The sequence below is a fragment of the Orbicella franksi genome, chromosome 11 (assembly GCF_964199315.1).
Source record: "Orbicella franksi chromosome 11, jaOrbFran1.1, whole genome shotgun sequence".
In the NCBI taxonomy this organism is placed as follows: Eukaryota; Metazoa; Cnidaria; class Anthozoa; order Scleractinia; family Merulinidae; genus Orbicella; species Orbicella franksi.
Genome location: NC_138155.1, coordinates 2,205,652 through 2,229,134, shown reverse-complemented (window position 1 = coordinate 2,229,134; position 23,483 = coordinate 2,205,652). Strand labels below are relative to the sequence as shown.

The 23,483-nt window shown below is 40.4% G+C and overlaps 4 protein-coding genes across 5 annotated transcripts; 1 reads left to right on the top strand and 3 right to left on the bottom strand.

The window, feature by feature from the left end:
* Window positions 1–952: 952 nt before the first annotated feature.
* On the bottom strand, window positions 953–5,201 carry LOC145502897 (BTB/POZ domain-containing protein 6-like). Its single transcript, XM_081482296.1, has one exon. The coding sequence runs from the start codon at window positions 5,103–5,105 to the stop codon at window positions 3,711–3,713; it is 1,395 nt and encodes a 464-aa protein (XP_081338422.1). The 5' UTR covers window positions 5,106–5,201; the 3' UTR covers window positions 953–3,710.
* A 22-nt stretch (window positions 5,202–5,223) lies between these two features.
* Window positions 5,224–6,549, top strand: LOC145503407 (BTB/POZ domain-containing protein 6-like). Its single transcript, XM_081482865.1, has one exon. It carries the CDS (start codon window positions 5,224–5,226, stop codon window positions 6,547–6,549), a length of 1,326 nt encoding a protein of 441 aa, XP_081338991.1.
* Window positions 6,550–8,395: 1,846 nt separating this feature from the next.
* On the bottom strand, window positions 8,396–16,292 carry LOC145502831 (uncharacterized). Of its 2 annotated transcripts, none has more exons than XM_081482223.1 (4): window positions 15,617–16,292; window positions 13,401–13,533; window positions 12,871–13,128; window positions 8,396–11,627 (listed from the first exon to the last, which is right to left on the bottom strand). In XM_081482223.1, the coding sequence occupies exons 1-4, from the start codon at window positions 15,669–15,671 to the stop codon at window positions 11,309–11,311; spliced, it is 765 nt and encodes a 254-aa protein (XP_081338349.1). In that variant the 5' UTR covers window positions 15,672–16,292; the 3' UTR covers window positions 8,396–11,308. The 2 variants fall into 2 exon arrangements, with proteins under 2 accessions (XP_081338349.1, XP_081338350.1); XM_081482224.1 differs by having other exon boundaries at window positions 8,397–11,627; window positions 13,401–15,386; window positions 15,617–15,665.
* A 3,458-nt stretch (window positions 16,293–19,750) lies between these two features.
* LOC145503406 (uncharacterized) lies at window positions 19,751–23,325 on the bottom strand. Its single transcript, XM_081482864.1, has 4 exons — window positions 23,289–23,325; window positions 21,873–22,005; window positions 20,519–20,767; window positions 19,751–19,826 (listed from the first exon to the last, which is right to left on the bottom strand). Exons 1-4 carry the CDS (start codon window positions 23,323–23,325, stop codon window positions 19,751–19,753), a joined length of 495 nt encoding a protein of 164 aa, XP_081338990.1.
* Between the last annotated feature and the right edge of the window lie 158 nt (window positions 23,326–23,483).

Here is a 23,483-nt window from a genome sequence, read left to right as displayed (position 1 = left end):
GAACAGTTATGGTTTGCAAGTGTAACTGTGATATATCTGCTACTGAGACGTCACTAAATTTCACCCCGCAGGCACGAGGTTTGGCCCTATCCCGTTAATACGAACAAGATTAATTCGGCCAGATTTTCTTGGCCAGTTGGTGACCGTATTAACGGGGTTCCATTGTACTTTGATGCTCTTTAACTGGTTCACGCGCGGGCCTCGTGTGGGTTGCGAGTTCAACCCTGTCCAACTCTACATTTTTGATACTGCTAAGGTGTCTTTCAGTTTTGGTTTCAGATCGACCTGGTATTAAGATTCCTTTTTTTAAGTTTGCTGATGAAAGCATCGATGCCAATGGTCACCTTATATACCTCTACCCCTTCCCCTTAGTAGAAAAGCATGCACTCTCTGGCGTGTCTGAAGATGTTTCTTTTTGCGCGACGTTTTCCGCGCTGTGCCTCAACTAACTGAACGGCTGGAAGAGGCTAAGCACAATCTGGATATTTTGCTTGATGGCTTATTCGGACAAAAGTTCTAATTTCATGAAAAAAAAAGTATATAATTTACAGTCCGAAACCTTCATCACGTCTATTTAGAACTTTGGTTAACAGAAGAATCCAAGGTTGACGGTTATAAATTATAAAATTAAAGAGATTGACATTCACCGTGGGGAACCCTCGCATCCGTGATATCGGTTTCGATCGGAAAACCTGTATACATAATAAGTGAAACCAGGTTAGATATTTCGTTACGTTTCAATAACGTAACAATGAGCGAGACCGGCGGGTTAGTCTGTTTTTGCTATTGTATAGCAACCAATATTGCCAACTTTTTATCGCACATACAGACATAGTTGAGGTAGATAGGAGTCCCGGGGGCGGGGAATTGTCTCCTTTTTCGTGCCTGGGGACGAGGAATAGGACGCAGAATAAAAAAACAATGCCAAATCCCCGCGGATATGCCCGGGGGGCGGGGGGATGGTAACAGATGGAATTGAACCAGGCAGAACCTTCAAGTAAAAACAAGTAAATGTGAAACCTTGCTCCGTTCATTGTAAACTAAGGTCTTCCGCTGGATTTCGACCGTGTTTCATTTGTTAAAAGGGGGAGGGAAAGGCAAAGCGTCGACGTAAGAACGGGCGACCCCTTCGTCTTTCCGTTTTCACCTACAACGCAGGCTGGTCTCATGGTGGCCATTTTGAATTTTAAATACGCAGTTTGAAACCGAGAATTTTGTGGAGTCTGGGGACGGCTGGGAAAATCCAATCGCTCACCACACAGCTTGGTATTAAAATTCGCTGTGGCTACATAAATGACCAGCAGCCGGTCAAGGTTTTCAAATAAAGATTTCAAATTTAAAGGTCAAGATGATATGTGGTTAGAGAAAGAGTGTTACCCTGAGAATGAGGTAGACTGGGGAGCAATGGCAAAAGGGGTTTGAAAGGCTTGTGTGTATACTGAAAAAATACAAGTTACTTGTTGGATATTTCGCATGTGGTATACCACATGAAAGCATTGAATAACTTATAAAGGGAAGCAAACCGCCAGAAAGTAAGTGACAGACCATTAGAAAAGTGATATTGGGGGGGGGGGGGGTGGTTGGGGAAAAAACAAAAAACAAAAAAACCATGCGAGGGAAGGTGACTGAAAAACAAATCATGCAAAGAAGAAGTGAAGATAAGAAAAAAAAAACCCTGCAGAGTAAATTGCACTGTTGGGCTTACAAACTGTATTTGCCTGAAGGGCAACGCGGCAGCTAAAACCTTGACTCACTGCTCCGGGTTCAAGGGAATGGATAAATAAAATTGACATTTCCCTCAATATCAAACAAAAAAAAAATGCAATGCAGCCCCATCAGTTAGGCAATAGCAGTTAAATGTGTCTGATATTTGGTTATGTTTGCCCTGGAGTATAATTTTGACACTAAAGCAAAATGACCATGTGAAAGGCAATCAGATTGTGGCAAGATTAAGACAGCAACAGTAGAATATTCCCCTCCCACCCAAAAACAAATTTGTGCAGGGGACTTACCCCCCCCCCCCCAAAAAAAAAATTCTGCAGAGGCAGTGGATGTAAAAAAAAGTCCCACCCCCATCACTTTTCTAATGGTCCATCTCTAAAACTCGCCTAAATGGCTCTAAACCGCCTCCAGGAACTCAGAGACATCAAAATAATGCAATGCAAACATATGGTAAGCCATATTTAATTAACTGTTTTCTACACGTAGCACTTGGAGCAATTGTCTTATAAACGGCTAAATTTGTAACGCAATCACCAACAGCATAATGTCACAGGGTAGCTAGGGGGTCCTGAGGGTGCCTGTGACCCCCCTTTTGCAAGCCTTTTCTAAGCAAACAACCCACAACAGGTGGAAAAAAGTGACATGACAATCTGGTGAGTACCCTCACTCTGCCAAAGTGTGACCCACCCCCCTCTTCGAAAAATCCTGGCTACGCCCCTGTAATTGTATTCAATGCCTAGGTCATCAGTGCTAATATGTATCTATCTAGTTCCCAATGTGTCTCTCAAAACAGGAGAAGCACAGGATAATTGGATGAGGGATAAATATTATACTGACTAGAGGCTACTCTCTCCTTGTCTACAACTCCTTCTCATCAAACTTACTTGAGTCACCTCATTTATCCCATCAATCTTGAATTCTAGAAATACATATCTTAAAGGAGAGAACTATGTAAAATCCACAATATGCATAGTATTAATGGTTGGGTAGCAACACTCGTAAATGACTCAATACCCAGTATTGGAGCAAAAAACCAGAACCACTGCCCCTAGCCCCAAAACAACAACTGCTGCTATGCTATCACAACAAACAGAATTTCAAGCTTACAGTATGAGAGCTGTTACAGTTCTGTTAATAGAGTTTACATTTTTTAATATGTGGTTCCAGGAAATATCCGCACCTGCTCCAACAAAGGGCAATGGAAATTCTGGGGGTATGAGATCAAATCAAACAAACCCTCTGTGGGTGGTGTCACGCTACTTCCTGGAACATCACAAAGTTGGTATGATTCCAATCTTACAGTCAGTGGCAGGGTTGTAGCTAAGAAAATAGTCTCCTGGCTAAGATTTTCATTCAGCCGGTCACCATTTTTCAAGAGAGACCTGGAAAAGAATTCCTGACCTTTTGCAACACCTTGAATGTGAGGTTACCAAGCTTCGCATTTACAAGATGGCGGATGCAGTACATGGATAGAGAACAAGCTAACAAGTGCTCAAAACAAGATTATATTTCAATTATTTTACTCGTTATAGTGGCACCGATACTCAAGGTAGTCAGGAATTTATTCCAAAATTTCCATTTAGTTGGTTCGATATTAAATGATTGTACGTGCATAACCTAAAAACCGTTTGTTGTCCTTTACCAATTGATCACTCACCAAAATCCAACCAGCAATCACCTCTTTCTCAGCCGGTGAATTTCGCCGGCAGCCGGCACTTAGTGACAACCCTGCAGCGGAACAAGTGCCATTTTGGGTCAACACTTCTTGAACAGTTGAAGGTCGCTTGCAAAGTTTCGAAATTCTATTACCCAGTCTAAGAATAGCTCTGCCAATTGAGACCACTTGTCAAAACATCATGGTGTGATCATGCAGTTTCTTTAGCAATACCATGAAAAAAACTTTAAGGCGGTCCACTCTCAGAGACCAGAATTCACCATCAGCTAGTCCTGCTGCTCATGGATCAATCTTGTGCCTGGGAGATTTTGCTTCACTTCAGAGTAAACAAAATTTCAGGAAATTCTTTTTGAAGTGCACTTTTTTTCATTTTTTCATCGGCAGAAAACCTAAATGTCACACCTGAACACTGGACAGACTGTAACATGTCCTCTCCATGCCATAAAATTGACCCAGAAAAAGAAACTTTGAGACAGTACACTGTTTCCTGCACTAAATCAGCTGGTTGCTCAAGTAAGACATCACTGCCATAGAAATGAGTTGACTTAAACTGTAATTGTACTGGAGCAATTGTTCCCTTTTTATGAGCCATCACCACATTTCCTGAGGAATTCAGCACTTCCAGAGTAACATTCTGTTGTTCACCATCACTACCAAAAAGACGAATGCCATGCACTTTGATAGCTTTGTCCACACGCAGATAAACAGTGCATTTCATTTCATCATAATGAGCCCAGCCAAAATTGATAACTGAGTCAAACATTTGGCAATGCTTTAGTCCACCAATTCTTTTGGTGCTAAGGAATCCCCTTGGAGACTGGGATGCCAAACAGTAATATCTTGTCAGATCAAAGGCTTCATGAGGTAGTAGTATATTGCTGTCCAGCACAACACTGGCAAATTCCAATTTTTTCATCACTGGAAATCGAATCTTTGTCACTACTTTCTCACCAATTACGCTTCTTTTCACACAACCATCTGCCACCAGGCCTTTTAGTTCGCACTGATATTCTGCCCACTTGTTGACGGCTTCGAACAGGTTAATCTCTTGAATGTTCAAGGAGTCTCTATCCACTAATGCTTCGAGTATTGATCTATCAATTTTTACAAATTCCTCTGATTGGATAGCCTGTTCAGTGTGTTCATCAATTACTTCCCAGCAACGCTTCACAAGATCTTTATTTTGTTCGCTGTATCTCGATGCATGCGCAAGAATGCAAAGCGCATTTGATTCGTCAACGATTTCACGTAGATATTTGAGACATTCACTCACAAGGCTGGGCAAGATGTACTTTTCTGCCAAATATAACACTTGCATCACGCAACTTCTGCTTAGGTTAACTTCATCGCTGTACATGAAACGGAACAACTCTGATAAACCCTCGTACTCACAGTCAGATAAAGCAATGGTGTCTGAAGCATCCGCCATTGGTCCATAAAACATCGCGTAAAACACTGGGCTACTTATAGATAGGACAAACTTGTGTGCTGGAATCTCATTTGTACTGCCATCCGATCCTTGCACAGTAAACTTGACATCGCTTATAAGATCGTTATTAAACATAAATCTGGTTCTTTCTCTAATTGTAGTTCTTGTCGTTTGCCAGTCCGTCCCAAGAAATGCGCACATTGTTCGATATTTTGCAAGTGTGAGGAAGTGCGGAAGTACGGCGGTGACTTGGTGACTTCGGTCAACTAAGCGGAGCATCAGGACAGCGGTAGTTAACGGGTGACATTGCAGTCTTCATATAACACGTCATATAACACGCTACAACACCTATCAAAACAGCAGAAAACAGTAACGGAACAGCAATAACAGAACCATCATGTCTTTCACTGAAGATGACTGGCAAGTGCCAAGACCGAACATTAAAGAAAGGATCGAAGTTATGCTTAATAACGATTTATTGAGCGATGTGAAGTTTATTGTTGGAAAGTGGAGCGGTGATTTTAAATCGAGGGAAGTGGAGGAGATACCGGCTCACAAGTTCGTCTTGTCCATTAGCAGCGCTGTTTTCTTTGACATGTTTCACACACCAGAAACGTTAGACGTTATTCAACTCAGTGACTATGAATATGAGAGTCTAATGGAGATGTTGCGCTTCATCTACACCGATGAAGTGATCTTGAACGTAAGCAACGTAATGGAAGTACTGCATTTGTCAAGACGTTACAAGTTACCTTTACTTTCCGATAAATGCACTGAATTTCTCAGGAAGAACTTAAATGCCTCGAACGTGATCAATTTTCTTACGCAAGCTAAAAACGATCAAGAAGAAGGAGTCGAGGCTAGTTGCTGGGAAGTAATTGATAAACACACCTCTGAGGTGATAAAATTGGATGAATTCACTAGAATTGACAAAGTAACTCTTGAAACTCTAGTTAAAAGAGATTCTTTGTCTGTGAGTGAAGTTGAACTGTTCGAGGCTGTGAATTCTTGGGCCAACAACCAGTGTGAAATACAAGGCCTACTTCCCAATGGAAAACTAAAAAGAAGTTTACTTGGGGAAGGAATTGTGGAAAACATTCGTTACCCGATAATGAAAGAGGAGGAATTTGCAAATGTAGTCCTGGAGTCCAACATTCTATCTCCCAAAGAGTGTTTTGATATCATAAAACATTTTTCCTCAGTCTTGACATCAATTCTGGGATTTAAACAGGAAAAGAGAAGTGGATTGGACAGGAAACAGTTATGTAGATTTGATGCTGTTGTTGACTATGGCTGGTTCTATGGCCCTGGCAAAAAGGACTCCATTGTCTTCTCTGTAGACCAAACTATCATTCTGTATGGCATATGTTTCTGTGGAAATCAAAATGAAAAGTATTCATTGCATCTTAAAGTAACTGATCTGAGCTGTTCTTCAGTTGTTGTAAACAGGATAGGATGTTTTTCTTCACAGAATGTACCTTACAAGTCAAGCTGTTACTGGGGCTTTGAAGTCTTGTTTGACGCTCCCATCATGATAGAAAAGAGTACAAGGTACTCTGTTGAAGCTGCCATATCAGGAAGTTTTTCATGGCGTGGACTGGGTGGAGAGAAAACAATCCAATGCTCAGGAGTATGCTTTAATTTTGAAAACAGTGGACAAAGTGACAATGGTACCTCTGTCATGAAGGGACAGTTTCCTGGATTTTTGTTCAGCATAGAATGAGTTTATACTGGGGAGGGTCTATGGGAGCAGTCTGCTCTCCTAATACCCCAATGGACACTGTAAAGATGTTCTTTACTGTGAATAATTAGTCAGCAATGGAAAATAACTAATCAGTAACTGGTTGTTTAGCCATTAAGTTGATTAGCCCCTAACCATTTAGCCCCCAACCAGAAGTTGAGAACTGCCTATTTCTCATTCTTTAAATGTAAATATGGGGCTAATCAACTTCTGGTTTGGGGATAACTGGCTAAGGGCTAATTGACATGGGGGCTAAATAACTGGTAACCTTTTAGTGTATCACCTTCAATGCCATGATTGTTTTCATCCTCTCCGTTACTGCGCCTTTCAATATTATGTGGACTCTACATGTAAAATTCAAAGCTCAACTGTCATATGTGTTTTTCGCCACCGTCAATCAACTGTTCGGCAGATCCTCCCACCTTCTGACTACTGCCGAGCACTGTTTCATTGTCTGAACTGAACAATTTGATTACCACATGCTGGGCAGTACTTGGAAGCTGGGAGGTCTGCCGAACATTTGATTGACGGTAGCGAAAAACACATTTGTTTCGGTTGAACTTTGAATTTTAGAGTCCACATGTTATTGAAAGGGGCAGTAAAATGTTTGGCATTTGAGACCCTCCATGCCCTCAGACCTTCTAATGGGTGTGTATGGGTAAATTCTGGATCTGCACATGCATTATGCCACATTCATCAAATCTTGCAACAACTTAAAGGAGCAAGAAAGGGCCTACCTTCACTCTGGTCTTCCCCAAGAAACTGAGAGAGGGCCCACCACTGATCTTCTTTTCCCCCTCCTCCCTGACCCCCTCTCTGTCTCCCTGCCTTCCCCACTTCCCCCCCTGCCCTCTTCAATACCTCTGAATCCAACAGTGAACCTTACCTACCTTTACTTAATCTCACTCAAAGCAAGAATGCTGTCAGTAGCCGTGAGCCTAACTGAACACTTGACTAGGAGTTTCAGTTCTTAATTAAAAAACCCTTAGTAAGTTACTATCTCAGTAGCCTTCATGTGCAAATGTTATCAAGGGCCAATAAAGAAAATTTATGTTAGTGAAATGGTTGCCATTTTTGAGGTTGAGACAAAACAGCTCAGAGATCCTTGCACACGATTGCAGATGGATTTCTACCTACTGTTTCAAGCTAGCTGATGGTCTGAAAACAGCTGGCAAAAATTCGTTCGGTTACATGCAGCAGTGAAGAGGGGGATTTGAACAGGGTTTAACAGGGAGGAGGGGGGATGAAAATATGTAAACTATAACCACTTGAAACAAAAAAAATGTGCGTGTAAATGACGATACAATTTCCCTATGGGAAAAGTACTGACAATGGCGTGCTGCTTGGCAAAACGCACTCTCGGACTGCCTTCGGAAATCTACAGAACGTACGCATAAACCTTCGAATGTCTTCGGATATGGTCGGGTCTTCATCAAAAACCATAACACCTTTGCTAACACTCCCAGGATGAAGATCTCACGCCAGTGACTTAATCTGAGTACAAAGTCTAAATCGTCGAGAAAGTATGTATAGAAATTTTCGAGACCTAAAAAAGTATATATAAAAAATGAAGACAACACTTAGAGAATGGATAAAAGTCGAGTTTCATCCATTCTCCGTTTCTTCCTCGTAATAGCTGAACTATTACAAACTTACTGATTTATTATTTAACCGGCAGGAAAACTTGTCAGATAACATAAACTGTTTCTACGTCACGACGTACTCCTATGTATGTAATTCTGCTGTGTCAATATCTCAGTGCAATGGTCGAAATGTTCCTTTCAATACGTATACGCTTCTGTTAAAAATGATAGAGTTTTAATTTGAAGAAAGATTCCTGTTGTTAGTACATTCCTGTTACTTGATGAAAACTGCTTATCGTGAACTGATGAAGCACGAATAGACATTTCATTTTATAAGGACATATAAGCGATACCTTTCTTTGTTCTATAGTGCCTTTTCGTCATCAAGTTACTGACCGGTCTTAACTATCACTTGACTATTGACTGACCTAATAAATATACTATCGAATCTTGGTCTCGTCATAATCGGGGAATTGGAAGAGGCAGCGAGCTTTCGGGATTTATAAACGCCACAATTTTTTTGACGTTATTTTCGGGCGGGAGGGGCCGTTGCTGTCAAAATTTTACGGTATTATTATTGCTGTCCTGAGCACCCTTAGCATGAGTCTCTGGCTCGGAAAATTGTGCAAGCACTTCCTGTGTTATTGAAATCACATAAATCACTCACTAACTTAGCTGCAACAAATGCTTATTTTAAATGCTAAACTTTGCCAGCCATGTCAGCTACCGATTTATAACGAAATTTCATCTCCAGCCAATGAAATGTTCAATCCTGAGAACTTTAATCTCCACCCAACCCGAGACATGTTTATTAAGCGTGGAAAGAGAAATAAATTTTTTAAAACTGAAGCATGGAAATAGTCTTAAATTTCGAATACAACGCCAAAATTTGCACGAGTTTGCCGAGTTGAAATTTTCTAGAATCAAAGTAAGTCGATACTGATGTAACAACGGGTTTTTCGGCTCTGAACTCTAAAAGAAACTGGCGTTGAGGGGCCTAACTGGCTCAGTGGAATCCTGGTCACTTGATTGAGTGAAATTAACTCGACTCGGAAATTAGCTCGGAGCAACTCGCTTACTGCGGGAGAGGAACTTGTCACGGGTTTCAAAGTACCGTCGGATCACACTGCTACAACTGGAAAGAAGGACACTCAGAGAACTGGGACTTCGCGCGTTTATTCCTCTTTCTTCAACTTCGACGTAGATCGTAAGTCGTCGAGATGTCAGGAAATCGTATCACAATGGACAGATTACTTTACTTATACTAGTGAGGAAACAAGATTGCATCATCTTAGGTACAATTGAAAGAAGGCTGAATAAAGTCAGCTTGAAATCTGAAAGTAGCCTGAATAAACTCAGCTGCAGAATGAGTAAAGCTAGCTTGAAGCCTAGATAAATTCAGCTCACGAATGGCGATCCCAACAAAGCTAGTTCCTAATATACACTTGCTATTTGTAGTCTCGATCAGCCTAAAAAGCTGTGTAAAGTCAGCTTTGATTTGTGTTTTCAGCCTTGAAAGCTGTATACAGGCAATCGAGTTGAGTTGAGTTTTCCTTCGCTGAACCAGCGACAAATACAAATACAAATTGTATACATATGGGTTATTGACCAAGTGTGAGGTCAAGATGGCTGGATATTGGCCAAGCTTTTTTTTTTTTTGCGAGTTTTTTCTACGAGGCCAATATCCGGCCATCTTGACCGAACAAGCTTGGTCATAAAGGATTTATTATGTGGATTTCGGGGAAATTTTTCTTGCGGGACATGGCGGGTAGTCCCGAGCGAGCAAGATAGCTCCATCTCGCCCGCTCGGGTAGCCAATCACAGCGCAGGATTTGATTCATCTTGCCCGCTCAGGGAGCTAGCCATATAATAAAATTGTTATTTATCCAGGTGTATATCTAAAGTTTGCTGAAAGTACATTTATTTAGTGCACTATTCGTACAGTGTTTTAATTGTACAACTTTTGACACACCAAAAAAATCCCACTTTTGTACTATTGCAGTCCATGTGAACTTAGACCTTATTGAGCCTATATTTTCACCTAACACTATTAAAAATCGACTTAACTCATTAACTTATATTTGTTATAGGGTACACTCAATTACTGGTCAACTACTAAATTACATTGCGGCCCTTTCAGTCGCATAACATACAAACATTGCAGATCGAATATTGGAAATAAGCGGAAACTTGTTAAAAATCCCAACTTTTGGGGGTTAAACCAGTTAGCCACCGTAAACTTCCGAAAGAAACGACCTTCGTTACTTCCGGAATTAGCCGCCTTTGGGGCTCGCTTCTTTCGGGGGATCACTACTTTCGCAGGGTCGTTACTTTCGGGGAGCAAAAAACATTCTATAAAGTTGGTAGGAATGAGCGCTTTTTACGGAATAAAAGACGGGAATTCGTAAAAACAGTTCTTAAAACACGAGATACAATTCTTCGTCTTAGTCTAAATCTATGATCGAGTGCTGCCATATGGGTGCATGGGCTCGTCATGTCTATACCGTGTTGTCATTGGTTAGCAGGAAAGCTTGTCAGATACCGTAAACATTTTGTACTATATGTCAGTCTGCTGTAACAATATCTCAGTGCACTGGTTAGGCTTTCAATTTAAATTTGAAGAAACGTTCCTTCTAATATGCTTCAGTTGAAAATGATATTAAACAAATTTAAATCAAAGTTTCCTATAGTACGTTCTTGTTACTTGAAGTAAATTCTACGGGTTTTGTTTTAACACGGCGCAAAGCACGAATTCACGTTTTACAGCTCCACTTCGTGGCATAAGCGATACCTTCCCTTGTTATAAACTTACGGTACCTAACCTTTGACTTGACTGTTGATTAAACAAATCAGTATATACTATTGAACCTTGGTTTTACTATTTTCGAGAAGAGGGGAGGGGTTAGGGTGGGCTCGTTACCCATGGACAATCGCCACTTTCGGAGAGTCGCTACTCTCGGGCTTTATTAGTGGCCACAACTTTTTTACGTTACTTTCGGGGGGTTTTTACTTTCGGAAGTTTACGGTGTATAAAAGTGTGGAACTGTTGAATTTGGGATTACCAAACACAAATACATCTAATGGAAGGGGGGTGATTTGAACCTGGGACGTTCGGATTACAAGTTCAACTCCTTAACCATTAGGCCCCGGTCGCCTCTTCAGATTGTAATAAGATTGTTTGGGTACCAATTTGATGTTACGAAAAGCACTACATAAAATAAATAGGGAACGACGCCATTTCTCTCTCCTGCTGCACTCTTACTTTCCGGTTGCTCGCTGGGACTTGAGACACCATCATCAGGAGGTTTGGGGTACTTCGCACACTGATCGGATTCCTCCGCCTGTGGATCCTTGTCCCCGTCACAAAAGGGATTGAAGGAACCGATGACCTTTCTTAGGATACCATCGGTCACATTTGAGTGATTGCAGTGGGTGCGCCACGCGAAGATTGTACACTGTTTGGCTTTGTCACGTTTCCTGTCACAATGAAACCAAACATGATGATGAGACAAGAAATAAAAGTAAATCAAGAAGCAACTCTGTTGTTCTACTGAGCGAGATAATGCGGTTTCCAGATCACTTTTGAACAAAGGTGAGGTCTGAACAAAGGCGAGGTCCAAAGCCGGTTTGTACTTAACAAATAAATTCCATGTTGTCGTGCGTCTGTTGAGTAATAGACCACGGATGACTCAACATGTGGTAGGAGAAAAAAAGTGGCACACGAGGCAATAGCCGAGTGTGTCACTGATGTTCTTACCACATTTGGACGTCATTTGTGACCTATTACTGAATTACGTCATCTATGCGACCTATGCGTCTGTCCTCCAATAGATCATAAGTATCACTTCATGAGCTATGCGGTCAATCTCATCTCCAGTGCCTGCCTTCCTTTAGTCAATACTCAGAAAACGGACTCTGGTCTTAAGTGCAGTATTTTAAGCAAGCCCGGCGTACTCATTTTGAACTGTCTAGCAATCCGCTCTAAGCGGAAACGACAAAGAGTCAGTGAATCCAGGGCTATCAGATCGAACTTGACCTAGTCCGCGTTTTTGGTGCTGATGGAAGGAAAAGCGAGCTTAGAGGAAAAGATTGGAATGTCGTCGTTGCCGTTGTCGTAGTGGTTTGCTTACGCTCCCTACTCCCTGTTATCTACGCAACCCGTCTCAGTACCTACCACCAGGGTCTTGACCAAAACACAATAACAAGTTCAAGACGTGCTGGCCTCATGGTTAGTGCGCTCGTCTCTGGATCGAGCGGTCCGGGTTCGAGCCCTGGCCGGGAACATGGTGTTGCGCACTTGGGCAAGACACTTTACTCTCACAGTGCCTCTCTCTACCGAGGTGTATAAATGGGTACCGGCGATCTTAATGCTGAGGGTAACCCTGCGATGGACTAGCATCCCATCCAAGGGGGGGAGTAGAAATACTCCTAGTCGCTTCATGCTACGGAAACCGGGATAAGCGCCGGCCTGATGGGCCACTTGGCTCATATACAGACTTTACCTTACCTTAAAACACAATAGCTGTTTACTTCTGACTGAGAAACTAACCAATGGAAACGTTTTGGTGTATGAGCGCAAACAAAAGATCGTGCAAGGTCTTGGACCTTCCAACGTAAATGTAGCCATTTTTGCTGGCTCCTATGATGTTTTCCAGGCTCCATAACCTTTCCCCTCTATTCACTGTGATCAGGGGTAAAAGGAAAAGATCTAATGTTTTACCTGCACAGAGATGACTGCGCAAAGTGACTGGAGAAGGTTGTCGCGAAGTCACTGATGCAGTGATCAACTGCCTCCTTGTGCTTGTTGGAACACGGAGAGAGGGATAACATCAGAGGTCTCTCCAAGTCCAACCCACTGCAGTATAGCGACTGGACCTCCTTTATATCGGCCGCGTGCAGGCTTTTTGTATGATTTCCGGTAGTTGAGCATTTCTCTGCTTGTTTTAAGATGTGGTAGTTCAATATCCAAACCTGAAGCCTAAATAATAAGCCAAAAACATCCCGAGCGTAAATTAACGTCAAGCGTTTAAAACAATAGTAAATAAGTTAGACATTCACTTAGGCTACTTCCGTATGGATTTACCGATTAAAGGATCCTAGTCAACCATAATGCATTGCGCGTATCAAGTGCGTAAGCCGCCATTTTCAATGCCATCTAAATGTTGGGAATTTCTCATTGTGGTGATAATCCAAGTGCATCCTCGCGATCGTAGCATTCTTTTTAAAATTAAAATTAACATGCAATCTTACCCGCAATCTGTAGCTGGGTCTTCATATAAGCGCTTAAAGAGGCGCGTTTCGTATTCTCGAACAGTACAATAGTATTCCATGAATGAACAATTACCAACTGCTGGTAGCTCAGCATTGCTCTGCTGCAGCCAACCTAAATAACAGTTAGTCAATATTAGCAGTAGCAGTAGTAGCAGTAGCAGTAGCAGTAGCAGTAGCAGTAGCAGTAGCAGTAGCAGTAGCAGTAGCAGTAGCAGTAGCAGTAGCAGTAGCAGTAGCAGTAGCTGTAGCGATGAGTGCTAGTGGAAGTGAAGGTGATGAGTGCCAGTCAGTGATAGTATTTATTTAAACAGGGTAAAAGAAAAAATTACAGCGGAGCTGACTTGATCATGTATAAAAAAAGGAGACAATTTCTTCAATTTGCTCACTTAGTCAACCTATCCGTACTTTCATCTTGTTATCCTTGCGCGTGAGCGCATCTTTGTAGCATTAAATTCTTCCAGAAAAAGTCGAAGAAATACATACCTCTCGAACTCAACTGAAGTTACGCGATCCGTATTTTACGTATTATATTTTTCCCTCTTAGTTTTGCCATTTGTTGTTAAAATGTTCTGACACAATGAACATACTCAGATTATGTTTAATCTAGAAACTGAAACTGCTGACTAAGACTTGGTTTTGCGGATATTCATACAGCTTCCAAGATATACATTCATCGGGCTTCTTCCTGTTTTTCTGGGGATTGTCAGCCTGTCAACTAACTAGAGCTCTTCTAAGTTATCGTAACAATATATTTGGCGAGTATTTTGGAATGAGTGATTAGTATACTACTTGTCGCTTGAATGATTTGTAACGTTTTTACGTTTGGGTAAATAATACTTGAAGAAAATAAACAACTTGACAATCGATGATGTGGGTCTATTTTTATGCAGTAACACGCGCAATGTTTTCCTAATTTTACTAACTGCAGTAAACCCGATCGACTGGAGACACAACTATTGTTAACAACCTCATGTACAAGTTGATAGGGACTGAAATCGACGTCATTGTTACGAACACGCCGCAAAAACAGAATCAATAGAGTGTGTTCATTGTCAGGCAATAAAAAATATAATAAAAAACCATTCAGTGGATAAAGTCAAGAAATTGTGATATTATAGACGATAAATAAATAATTCAGTTCTCCAAGTTTTAGTCATGTGCGTTGTCCCAAAGTTGAGATATTCATCGAAATGTTCCGCGCAAAATTACAGAGCCTAGTATGGCGATGTTGGAGGACCTCCTTGCTCCTCCAATATGGCGGCCGGAAAATTAAATGTAAACATCTGGAACTTACTTTGGCTATCTAGTCAACTGATTTTCTGAACCGAACCAAAAAAACATTTACACAAAGCACTTTTCTTAACACTTTAACTCCTACAATGGCTAAAAATCACGAGATAAGTGTACATTTTTCGACAAACGCGTCTGTAGCATTATGTCACGCACCGCCATAACTCCGCAATTCAAAATGCGCTGGTTTCCAAACGAAGGACGCTATTGAGCTGGAAAGTTGTAAACAGATGTGAATTTAGTACCACTTATGCCTGATGAAGAAAGCCTTTAGTTACTTTTTAGTTTTGGGTTTGAGAATTTGATGACGTCACTTTCACTTTCAGTCCGCGATGGCCATCACCCAAACAAGAAAGCGGAAGTCACTTCCGCTTTCTCTTGGGGCTTACTCGTTGTAAACAAAATCGTCAGTACGCCGCAGAATAATACATGCTTTCACCAAAGATTACAGCTATATTCTGAGTTGTAAGCGTACGTGGCTTGCATGGAACAGGCTTGATTGTGGGTTCAGGTCCTTTTAAGTGCAATGTTACACAATATTCGGACTCCCAAAGCTTGCTTTTACATATTTTATATTTGATCAGTACCAAGTGAACTCGATTACATCGCAACGCTTCTCTTTTCCGTCCAATAATAATTCTTTGCCTCTGAGTCGCTCATGTTTAGTTTGAGGATCTGTTTTACATATAGAAAAAGGAAACTCGACTTAAAATTGACTTTCTTCCTGATTGTATACTGAATTCATGCGTAAAAGAAAGTGGGAGCGACTTTTTGCACACAGAGAAAATAATATTAATATCTGTCGAGTTATATCATGGGCAGGCTGCAGGGATCACATTGCGGGGAAAAATATCAGTTTCTAATCGAAAATACCGTCGGAGTTTTATGAACCATCATGTGCCTACCTAAAAAAGCAGCGGCGAAAATGAAGAGACAATTCATGGTGCAGAAATTGGTCATCAACAGCCTGACGAACGATGCGGAGGAATTTGAACTCGAGAGATTAATGTTCACCTGGAGCTTAAACAACTTCCAACCCTCACTTCGGTTAGTATTGCCGGTTTCAGATGTTATTAACACTAAGCTCAAAATCTGCTTATGTAAGCTAAAAAGATTCGTGTCGCCTCGCGCGGAATCCTGGATAGATTTCCGGTAGGTCTTTCAACCTCGTTCCCGATAAGAGCTTGGAAACGAGGTTGCGCCTCCTTGTTCTGCGAACTGGCGATGGTCCACTGAACACTTTGTTTTAAATAGTCTGTGAATCTGTCAGTAAAGGACGTTTTGTTTCCTCAAAAGTTTGCTAATTTTGGTCCTTTTTGCATGTTCCAGTGGTTATATGTTGCCCACAGATTTACTTGATACGAGGAAGTTGAGCAAAGCACTGTAACTGGCAACAGAAAGACTTGAGAAACCAGAAACTGCAAGGGACCGCATACGAAAAACGCTGCTAACGTAGGATCTACAAGGGATCTCAGCCAAAAAAAATTAATGAAAAACACAAGACATCAAGGCTGATATTGCGTGAAAGAAGTGTCTGATCGTAGGTCATTTCAGATTCGATACGCTGCGCTCTTTTTAAAGGAGAAGGTCACTCCAAAAAAAACGTATATCTTTTGTCAATAAAAAAAAAAAAGTACTGCACTAAATTTAGCCACTCACCGAAATTTCAGCCTCTAAAGTGCAAATTTTCCTTATGAAATTTGTCTCGAAAGAAGCCCAAAATTCGAACATCGTTCCTGCCACTTTGAACACTACTCAGCAGCCAGGCCGCGTTTTCGTGACGTCATTCCGTCCGAGAGATTTTGTCCAAATGGCTTCCGAAGAGCCTTTTAAACAGCACTCTGGGTTATGGCTGCTCTTGAGCCATATTATTTTGAGCCAAACATGCTTTAAACTTCGAAATGATGGCATTGAAGATAGTGAAGTGGATAATCACTTGGAAAAATAGATTTTGCTGACCCTGTGAAGGATGCCAAGTCAGTTGCAAGTTTTTCTTCTTCCCGCCAATTTCCGGTCGGACGGAATGACGTCACATAAGCACGGCCTGGCTGCCAAGATAGTTTCAAAATGGCGGCCTCCGAAGCCGCTTCTTTCGAGACGAATTTCTTCAGGATAGCTGGCACTTCAGAGGCTGAAATTTCGATGAGTGGAGAAGCTGAATAGAAATGTTTACTTGCTAATAGGCGAAGACAAAAGAAGTAGACTTTTTGGAGTGACCTTCTCCTTTAAGCATGGTGTTGTCCATGCGGTGAAATGTTCAAAGTACGGAACTTGATAGAGTGAACGGGTCATTTTGCAGTTTATGTGCGTTGGCTCTTGGGTTGGCGTTACATATTTTCGCTACGCAGTGCTGACGAGTCCCAATAACGACAAAACAGCTGTCCGCTGTTGGGATCCTGCTTTATAGGTTCTTGTCGTGTTGGTGTCTCGAAACTTCTTTTTCGCAGTATCAGCCTTGGAGTTTATTGTTTAACAGAAGGACTTTGTTGGTCCCGATACCTTAAAGGCCCTTTAAAATTGCCAAATGACAGATTTCGCTACCCTTTCATATACCTCAACTAGTGAAATCCCTAGCCTTTTATATACCTGAACGCCTGAAAAAGGTACTCCTTTCGGGCGGAGCCTTCCCGCAAAGGCCACCAAAGGGAGTACCCCCCCCCCCTCAAGATTCAGTACGAGAGATACGCTCTTGAAAAGTCCTTCAATTCAACAGAACTGGGTATTAAAACGCTCCTTGTTTGGTTCATTATCTCTCTCTCTTTCCCAAAGGTATAAACAATGGAATAGTTAAAAAAAAAATACTTAGGTAATTTTTGAGGTTTCCGTTACCTATAGGAAAATAAATTAACCGTTAGTCGTAAAAACCACGTTACCCTATTGAGACCCTCAATTGCTGGACAAGGAAATTTAAAAAAAAACAAAAAAAAAAAAACGGCTTCACACTCCACACCCCCTATCTCGATAAGAAAAAAAAACATATCCTACCATACCGTACCAGAATGATCTATCTAAACCAGCAACTCGAGAAGATATCTTAATAGGGGGATACTTTAACGCTCTGTCCTAACCCTTCGGAAGGCCAAAATCATCTTCCCAATTTATATCCGCTTCCTGAAGGCTGGTTTTCATTAGCACTGAAGTTGAAGAGTTAACTTTATACCATCTAAAATACAGCTACTGTTTAAGGACTATGATCTTCCCCCAAATACAAGCCCACACCTCACCCGGAAGTTTGGGATTTTAGTAGTGCAAACTCAAAATATTATTATTATTGCAAAATGTTGGAAAAAACTATTTTCTCGAATTGAAGTCAGCGCTATCTTTGCAATGGAAAGCTGAAAAATGCGAAATTTAAATTGATTAATTCAATTTATATTATATAATCAGTCTCAGTGGCAAAATCAGTTATTAGTGTTTTACTACTATTGTTATAACATGAATGTAAGAAGCATCAGTAATGGTATTAGTATCGTAACTTAAAAAGGGTAAATGTATCGTTTTGTAGACTAAATTATGCAAATTTTAGTACTGTAAGTAGCATGTGTAATTGCATCGTATTGTTAATTAGAGTCAATAGTGTTAGTAGTTGTATTAGTGTTGTAAATAGTTATCACTTCTGTAATTAGTAGTTGTATTACTGTTGTAAAATAATAATAATAATAATAATAATAATAATAACAAAATTAACGTTGAAGTCGTAGTAGGAGTCGTAATCAGAAGCGTAGAGCGATACGAGCTAGTGAAAATCAAACCGATGGAGTCGGAAGCAGAAAACCCATCCGCTTATGACTCCGTCGCTTACGATCTAGTGAGAACCAGATTGTCGGAGCCGAAAGCAGAAACGGAAGAATAAACCAATCACAATGCTCGATTCCAGGGCTTGTGGGTGACATGATCATAAGCGACGGAGTCGTAAACGGAATTGGAAGAAATAGAAACGTTCTGATTCTTCTGACTCTGATTCCGTTGAGCTCGTGACTCCGCTTACGACTCCGATGTTTGATTTTCACTAGGTCATAAGCTCTCTTACGACTACGGCGCTAGGGAAAACCAGCTTTAAACGAGATTGACTCACATTTGAAAAATGGCAGTGTTGCTCGTTAGGGGTAAAAAAAAGAATGGTTTTAGTACCCCTAAGGGAATTCAGCCTCGAAAGGTTCACAGTGGGAGCTTTTGTAGTACCTTTTAGGGTATTGAGCCCAAAAACAATGCGATAGGGGATAATGTATTGTTCAAGAAATGGTACCTCTCAGGGGCGAAAGAAATTTCAAGCCACGCCCACAAGACATGATCTTGGTACCTCTAAGGACTTCTTTTCAAAATTTCCGGCGAGCACTCTCGTCCTTTTTTTTATGGGAGTCCCCCCCCGGGGGCTCCGTCCCCTTCAGATGGGATTCCTCTGTTCCCTTCAGATGGGATTATTTTAGTCATGCGTTTTATGCATGATCCTCTGGCTCGGATACTGAGGGCAACCTCACTCCCACGCAATAACCTTTAATAAATTGATTGATTGATTGATTCCTATCGGGCACAGAGATATCAACACTAAGAAATTATAATCCGTGAGATTTCCAATTTTGTCTTCTCGACCGCCAAAAAAAACTTGTCAAAACCAAAATCCCGCTGTTTCAACTACAAAAATATATGAGTCTGATATAGAATTATTTCCCTTTAATACTCCACAAATTGGCCAGCATAAGTTGTTGTTCTACGTGCTCTTTAGCAATAAGCTTGATGTTTTTTTTTTTTATGGGGGTTGGGGGGGGGGGGTGGTAACGCCCTCTTAGTCTATTGACAACAATGTATATGAGCTGTGCAACTAATGAAATAATTCTTACAGCACAGAGTCTGTTGGGTAAACTATTATTAGTTCCTCTATTTTATCACGATTCGGATTAGTGGTGAATACGTTCGAAAAACGCCAGCCGCGTGTCGCGTCTTCTCGTATTCCCGCGCGCTTGCGATCTTGCCCACCCAACTAGTCCTGGAAGGAAAGAGGCACTACTTATGGTTTAATCTAATGATACTTAAGTGAAAGATTACAACATCGATTCAACAGCTCCCTGGACAACGAGCACAAGAAGGAATATACACATTTTGGCTTTACCACGTTTCCTGTTACGATAAAGACAAACCACGAAAAAAAAGAAGTAAGAAGTCTCCCTTATTATAATCTATCTTTATTAGTTGCGTCGTTGTTAGTCCAGTTGCTGGTTTAGTTAGTTGCTTCGTATTGTAGCTGGCTAGTAATATAGTGTATCCTTATTAGTTGCTTCGTATTCTATTGTCTGTATTGTATTTTGTGCATTGTAATTGTTTTGCTTTATTGTTTTTTAAGTCTCGCAGGTCTTGTATTCTAACTTTCTTTCGTAAGTAGGTTTTACATATTTTGTAATCCTGGCTTTGTAAGTAATAAAGACAACGGTAAAGTTAAAAAAGTCTCCCTTCACTAACCCGGTACTTAAGACTTTAAACCTTTACGGCGATTTCTCTCTGATAAGGTAGCTTCACATGATATTCTTGGATAACATTTCTGATTTTTAAGCAGGCGACCACAATAGTCTCAAAGCACATCTGGGAGGTAGGGTGGAGTCTCACATTACGTGAAGCTAGTCTCTAGATTGGGGAGGGGGGGGGGGGTGTAAATATTGCGGGACAATGCATGTATAGACCCTACTCAGCGGGAGTAGAAATAAAAAAAAATATGAACAACTGCATGCGTGCATGAAAACTACGAGGAAACAATGGGGTGAAATCGTGCAATTACTTTGGAATATTGCATTTTGTGAGCAAACTATTAAAAATACCTGCATAGCGATGAATCCGAGGAGTCCTTGGAAAACGTTGTCGCGAACTCATTTATGCACTCTTCAACTTTGTTCTTATGCTGGTCGGAGCAGGGGGGTAGAGAGGACACAAGAGGTATCTCCAGGTCTAAACCACTGCAGTATAACGATTGGAGTTCCTTAACATTGGCAACTTCTACCTCTTCTGAACGACCCAAGCAACTCTCGGCTTTAGCTAAATATCGGTAGTACAAGATCCAAAATTGGAGCCTTTTGTAAAGAACAAAAAAATTTTAACAGGAGAAACAATATACATATCCTTCGTCAATCCTAACAGTTTTGAACCAGTATTGGAATTACGCTGGATTGAAGTGAACTTTTACGTTTCAGATGGCTAAAACGCGGTGAACGGCATACAAATTTTCTATTTTCATATCACGATTTCGTGTAGATTCCATTAAGCAAATAAAAATATATATGCCATATACATTTCTCAAACTCATTAATAATTCATCAAGTTAAAACAAAGAAAATTACAATTGTGAAGGAGGTTTGGATACCCGGTCTTAATTAACATAGATTTTGACGATTTTACTACTCCGTTTATTCCTTGGTTTTTGTTTCGATTGAGAAGATATATCAAGAACTCGAGACAGTGTTTTATCGGCTATCCAAACCCTTCGAATTTCGTAAAAAATACACCGTTGCGCGTCGTATTTTCAACACTCTTCTTCTCTTCTCTCTTGTTTGATACATTACTAAACATCTCCATAGTTCTTTTCTTCACTTGACAATGGTTCTATGCAATGCAATCCTCTAAATTCAGTACAAATAAATGTTTTTGTTGTTGTTGTTGTTGTTGTTGTAGGGGTCAAGATGACTTCGAAACGTCTTAGCTTCCTTTTGCTTATTTTTGAAATCAATTGCATCTGAATTTTATGACGATTTTATTCTAAATTCTTTATTTTTTGATCAATTTGGAAGCTCTTCTAACTACCGTGAAACTTTTTTGAGATTCATGATGATGGATCCAAGATGGCGGACATTGAAATATGTGAAGTCATTTTGGCGTCTTTCACACCGTATAATTTTGATTACTATTTAGTGAATACTCCCAGGCTCTCGAACGAAAAAACTCCCAGGCTAAATAGGATTAAGAAGAGTGTAAACAAATATCTCCCTGTCATGATACCGTAAAATTCGAATATTTCTTTTATAGAAATAAGTTCTTTCTGGGACATCTAGCGAGCAAAATGACGTAGCCGTGATCTTCATAGTAGTTTTGAGGTTTTATTCATTAATTAAAAGCACCCTCAACTAATTAAATGATTGATAAAAGGATTGTTTTAAGAAATCTTACTTTCAGTGATCTTACCCGCAGTCTGCAGAAGGGTCCTCATATAGCCTTTTAAAGAAGAGTGATTCGTAATATCGGAGAGCGCAATAGTATTCCATGAAGGAACAACTGCCAACCGCTGACTGCCCGGTACCGCACCGCGGTAGACAACCTAAATATCAGAATCTGTGTTAAAATCCATGGCAACATCAAGAACCACGTACAAGACTTGTACGCGGTCGGATGATACTACATCTATTCTAAGACTATCTAGTATGACATTTTGGCCCTGTCTACATTTATTAGGGGGCAAAAATTTAAAAAAATAATAATAAAATAAAATAAAATAAAAATAAGGAGAGTGTTATGGAAAACTAATGGCTCCTAGATTGCTTTGTTAAATGAAATTTTTATTAAACTGCGCGTCATAGGCCATCTTCCTTGTTTTCTGACAATTATACGACCTTTAATATTTTTGCGAGTTTTGAAATTGTCATGGCAAACGCTCTAAGTTTTGGCTGGAGCTTAGAATTTGCGATTTGTTTAGAAGTTGTAGATAGTATAACAAATGCATCGGTCAACTAAGCTACTTTAGAATGGGAAAGACAAATTGAAGAAAAGAAATAAAATGAAAGATAGATAATGTAAATTTTATTGTTGCAGTGAGTCAGTCCTATTTTTGTTGAATGTTTGTGTGATGCAGGTTTAGCCCGCGCCGGCGGATGGTAAACACAACTTTCCAAAGAACCAATTCCATTTTCCCGGCATATTAGTTAAGTTCAATTAAAATCAGTGAACAAAATTGAACAGAGACTTCACTGAGTTCGGTTGATCGACGCACACAGATTAGCTAAGTAGGTTGACTTTGCAACCTGAACAAAACGGAAACTGAATCGCTGCAATGTTGTTGTCATCACTTTAGCCCGGCCGTTCGCATAGTGATGGGCAGCTTAAAAGTCTGGGAATGAAATAATCATTTAGAAAGACAAGCCTGAGAGTCAAATGAGAGTTTTGCATTTCATGTTATCAACCCTTGTTATTGCAATCGTTGAAAAACTGTCAATTGCCATCCTATTTATCTCACTGCAAGAGGAAATCTTACTTTGGGTAAACAAAGCCATGCTAAACTACCGAGCCATTTATCAGTACATGCATTATGTGCACAGAATGTTCCTGTATTGACTTGTAAACTGTGCATTAAACAACATATTATGTTTGATTATTAGTTCAGCAACGTTCAGGTCTTGTAGTCAGCACCCAAACTCATTAATTTCATGAGTCTGATGATGTTTTAATTTAACACTCAACCAGTACTACTGAAGGCAGTTAGATTACTTCAATACACTACATTGTTCTTATTTTCAATGATGATATCAGCATTAGTCGCTCGTGTTCAGTTCACGCCGGAAGGAAAATTCAATAAATTTAGATGTACCTCGTTCCTGATTTACTTACCGAAAGCAACAATAGCTGTAACGATGAAACTTATCATCTTGTTGAAATTTGAAATGATCACCAAGAAACGAACGATGAAGTGGAAGACCGATTTACCTTCAAAAGCACACTCAGGGGCCAAGGTTGCAAACCACCCTTTTAGTCACTTTTTTGTTGTTGGACAAACTGCAGAATTGCAGTCTACTATTTGATAAT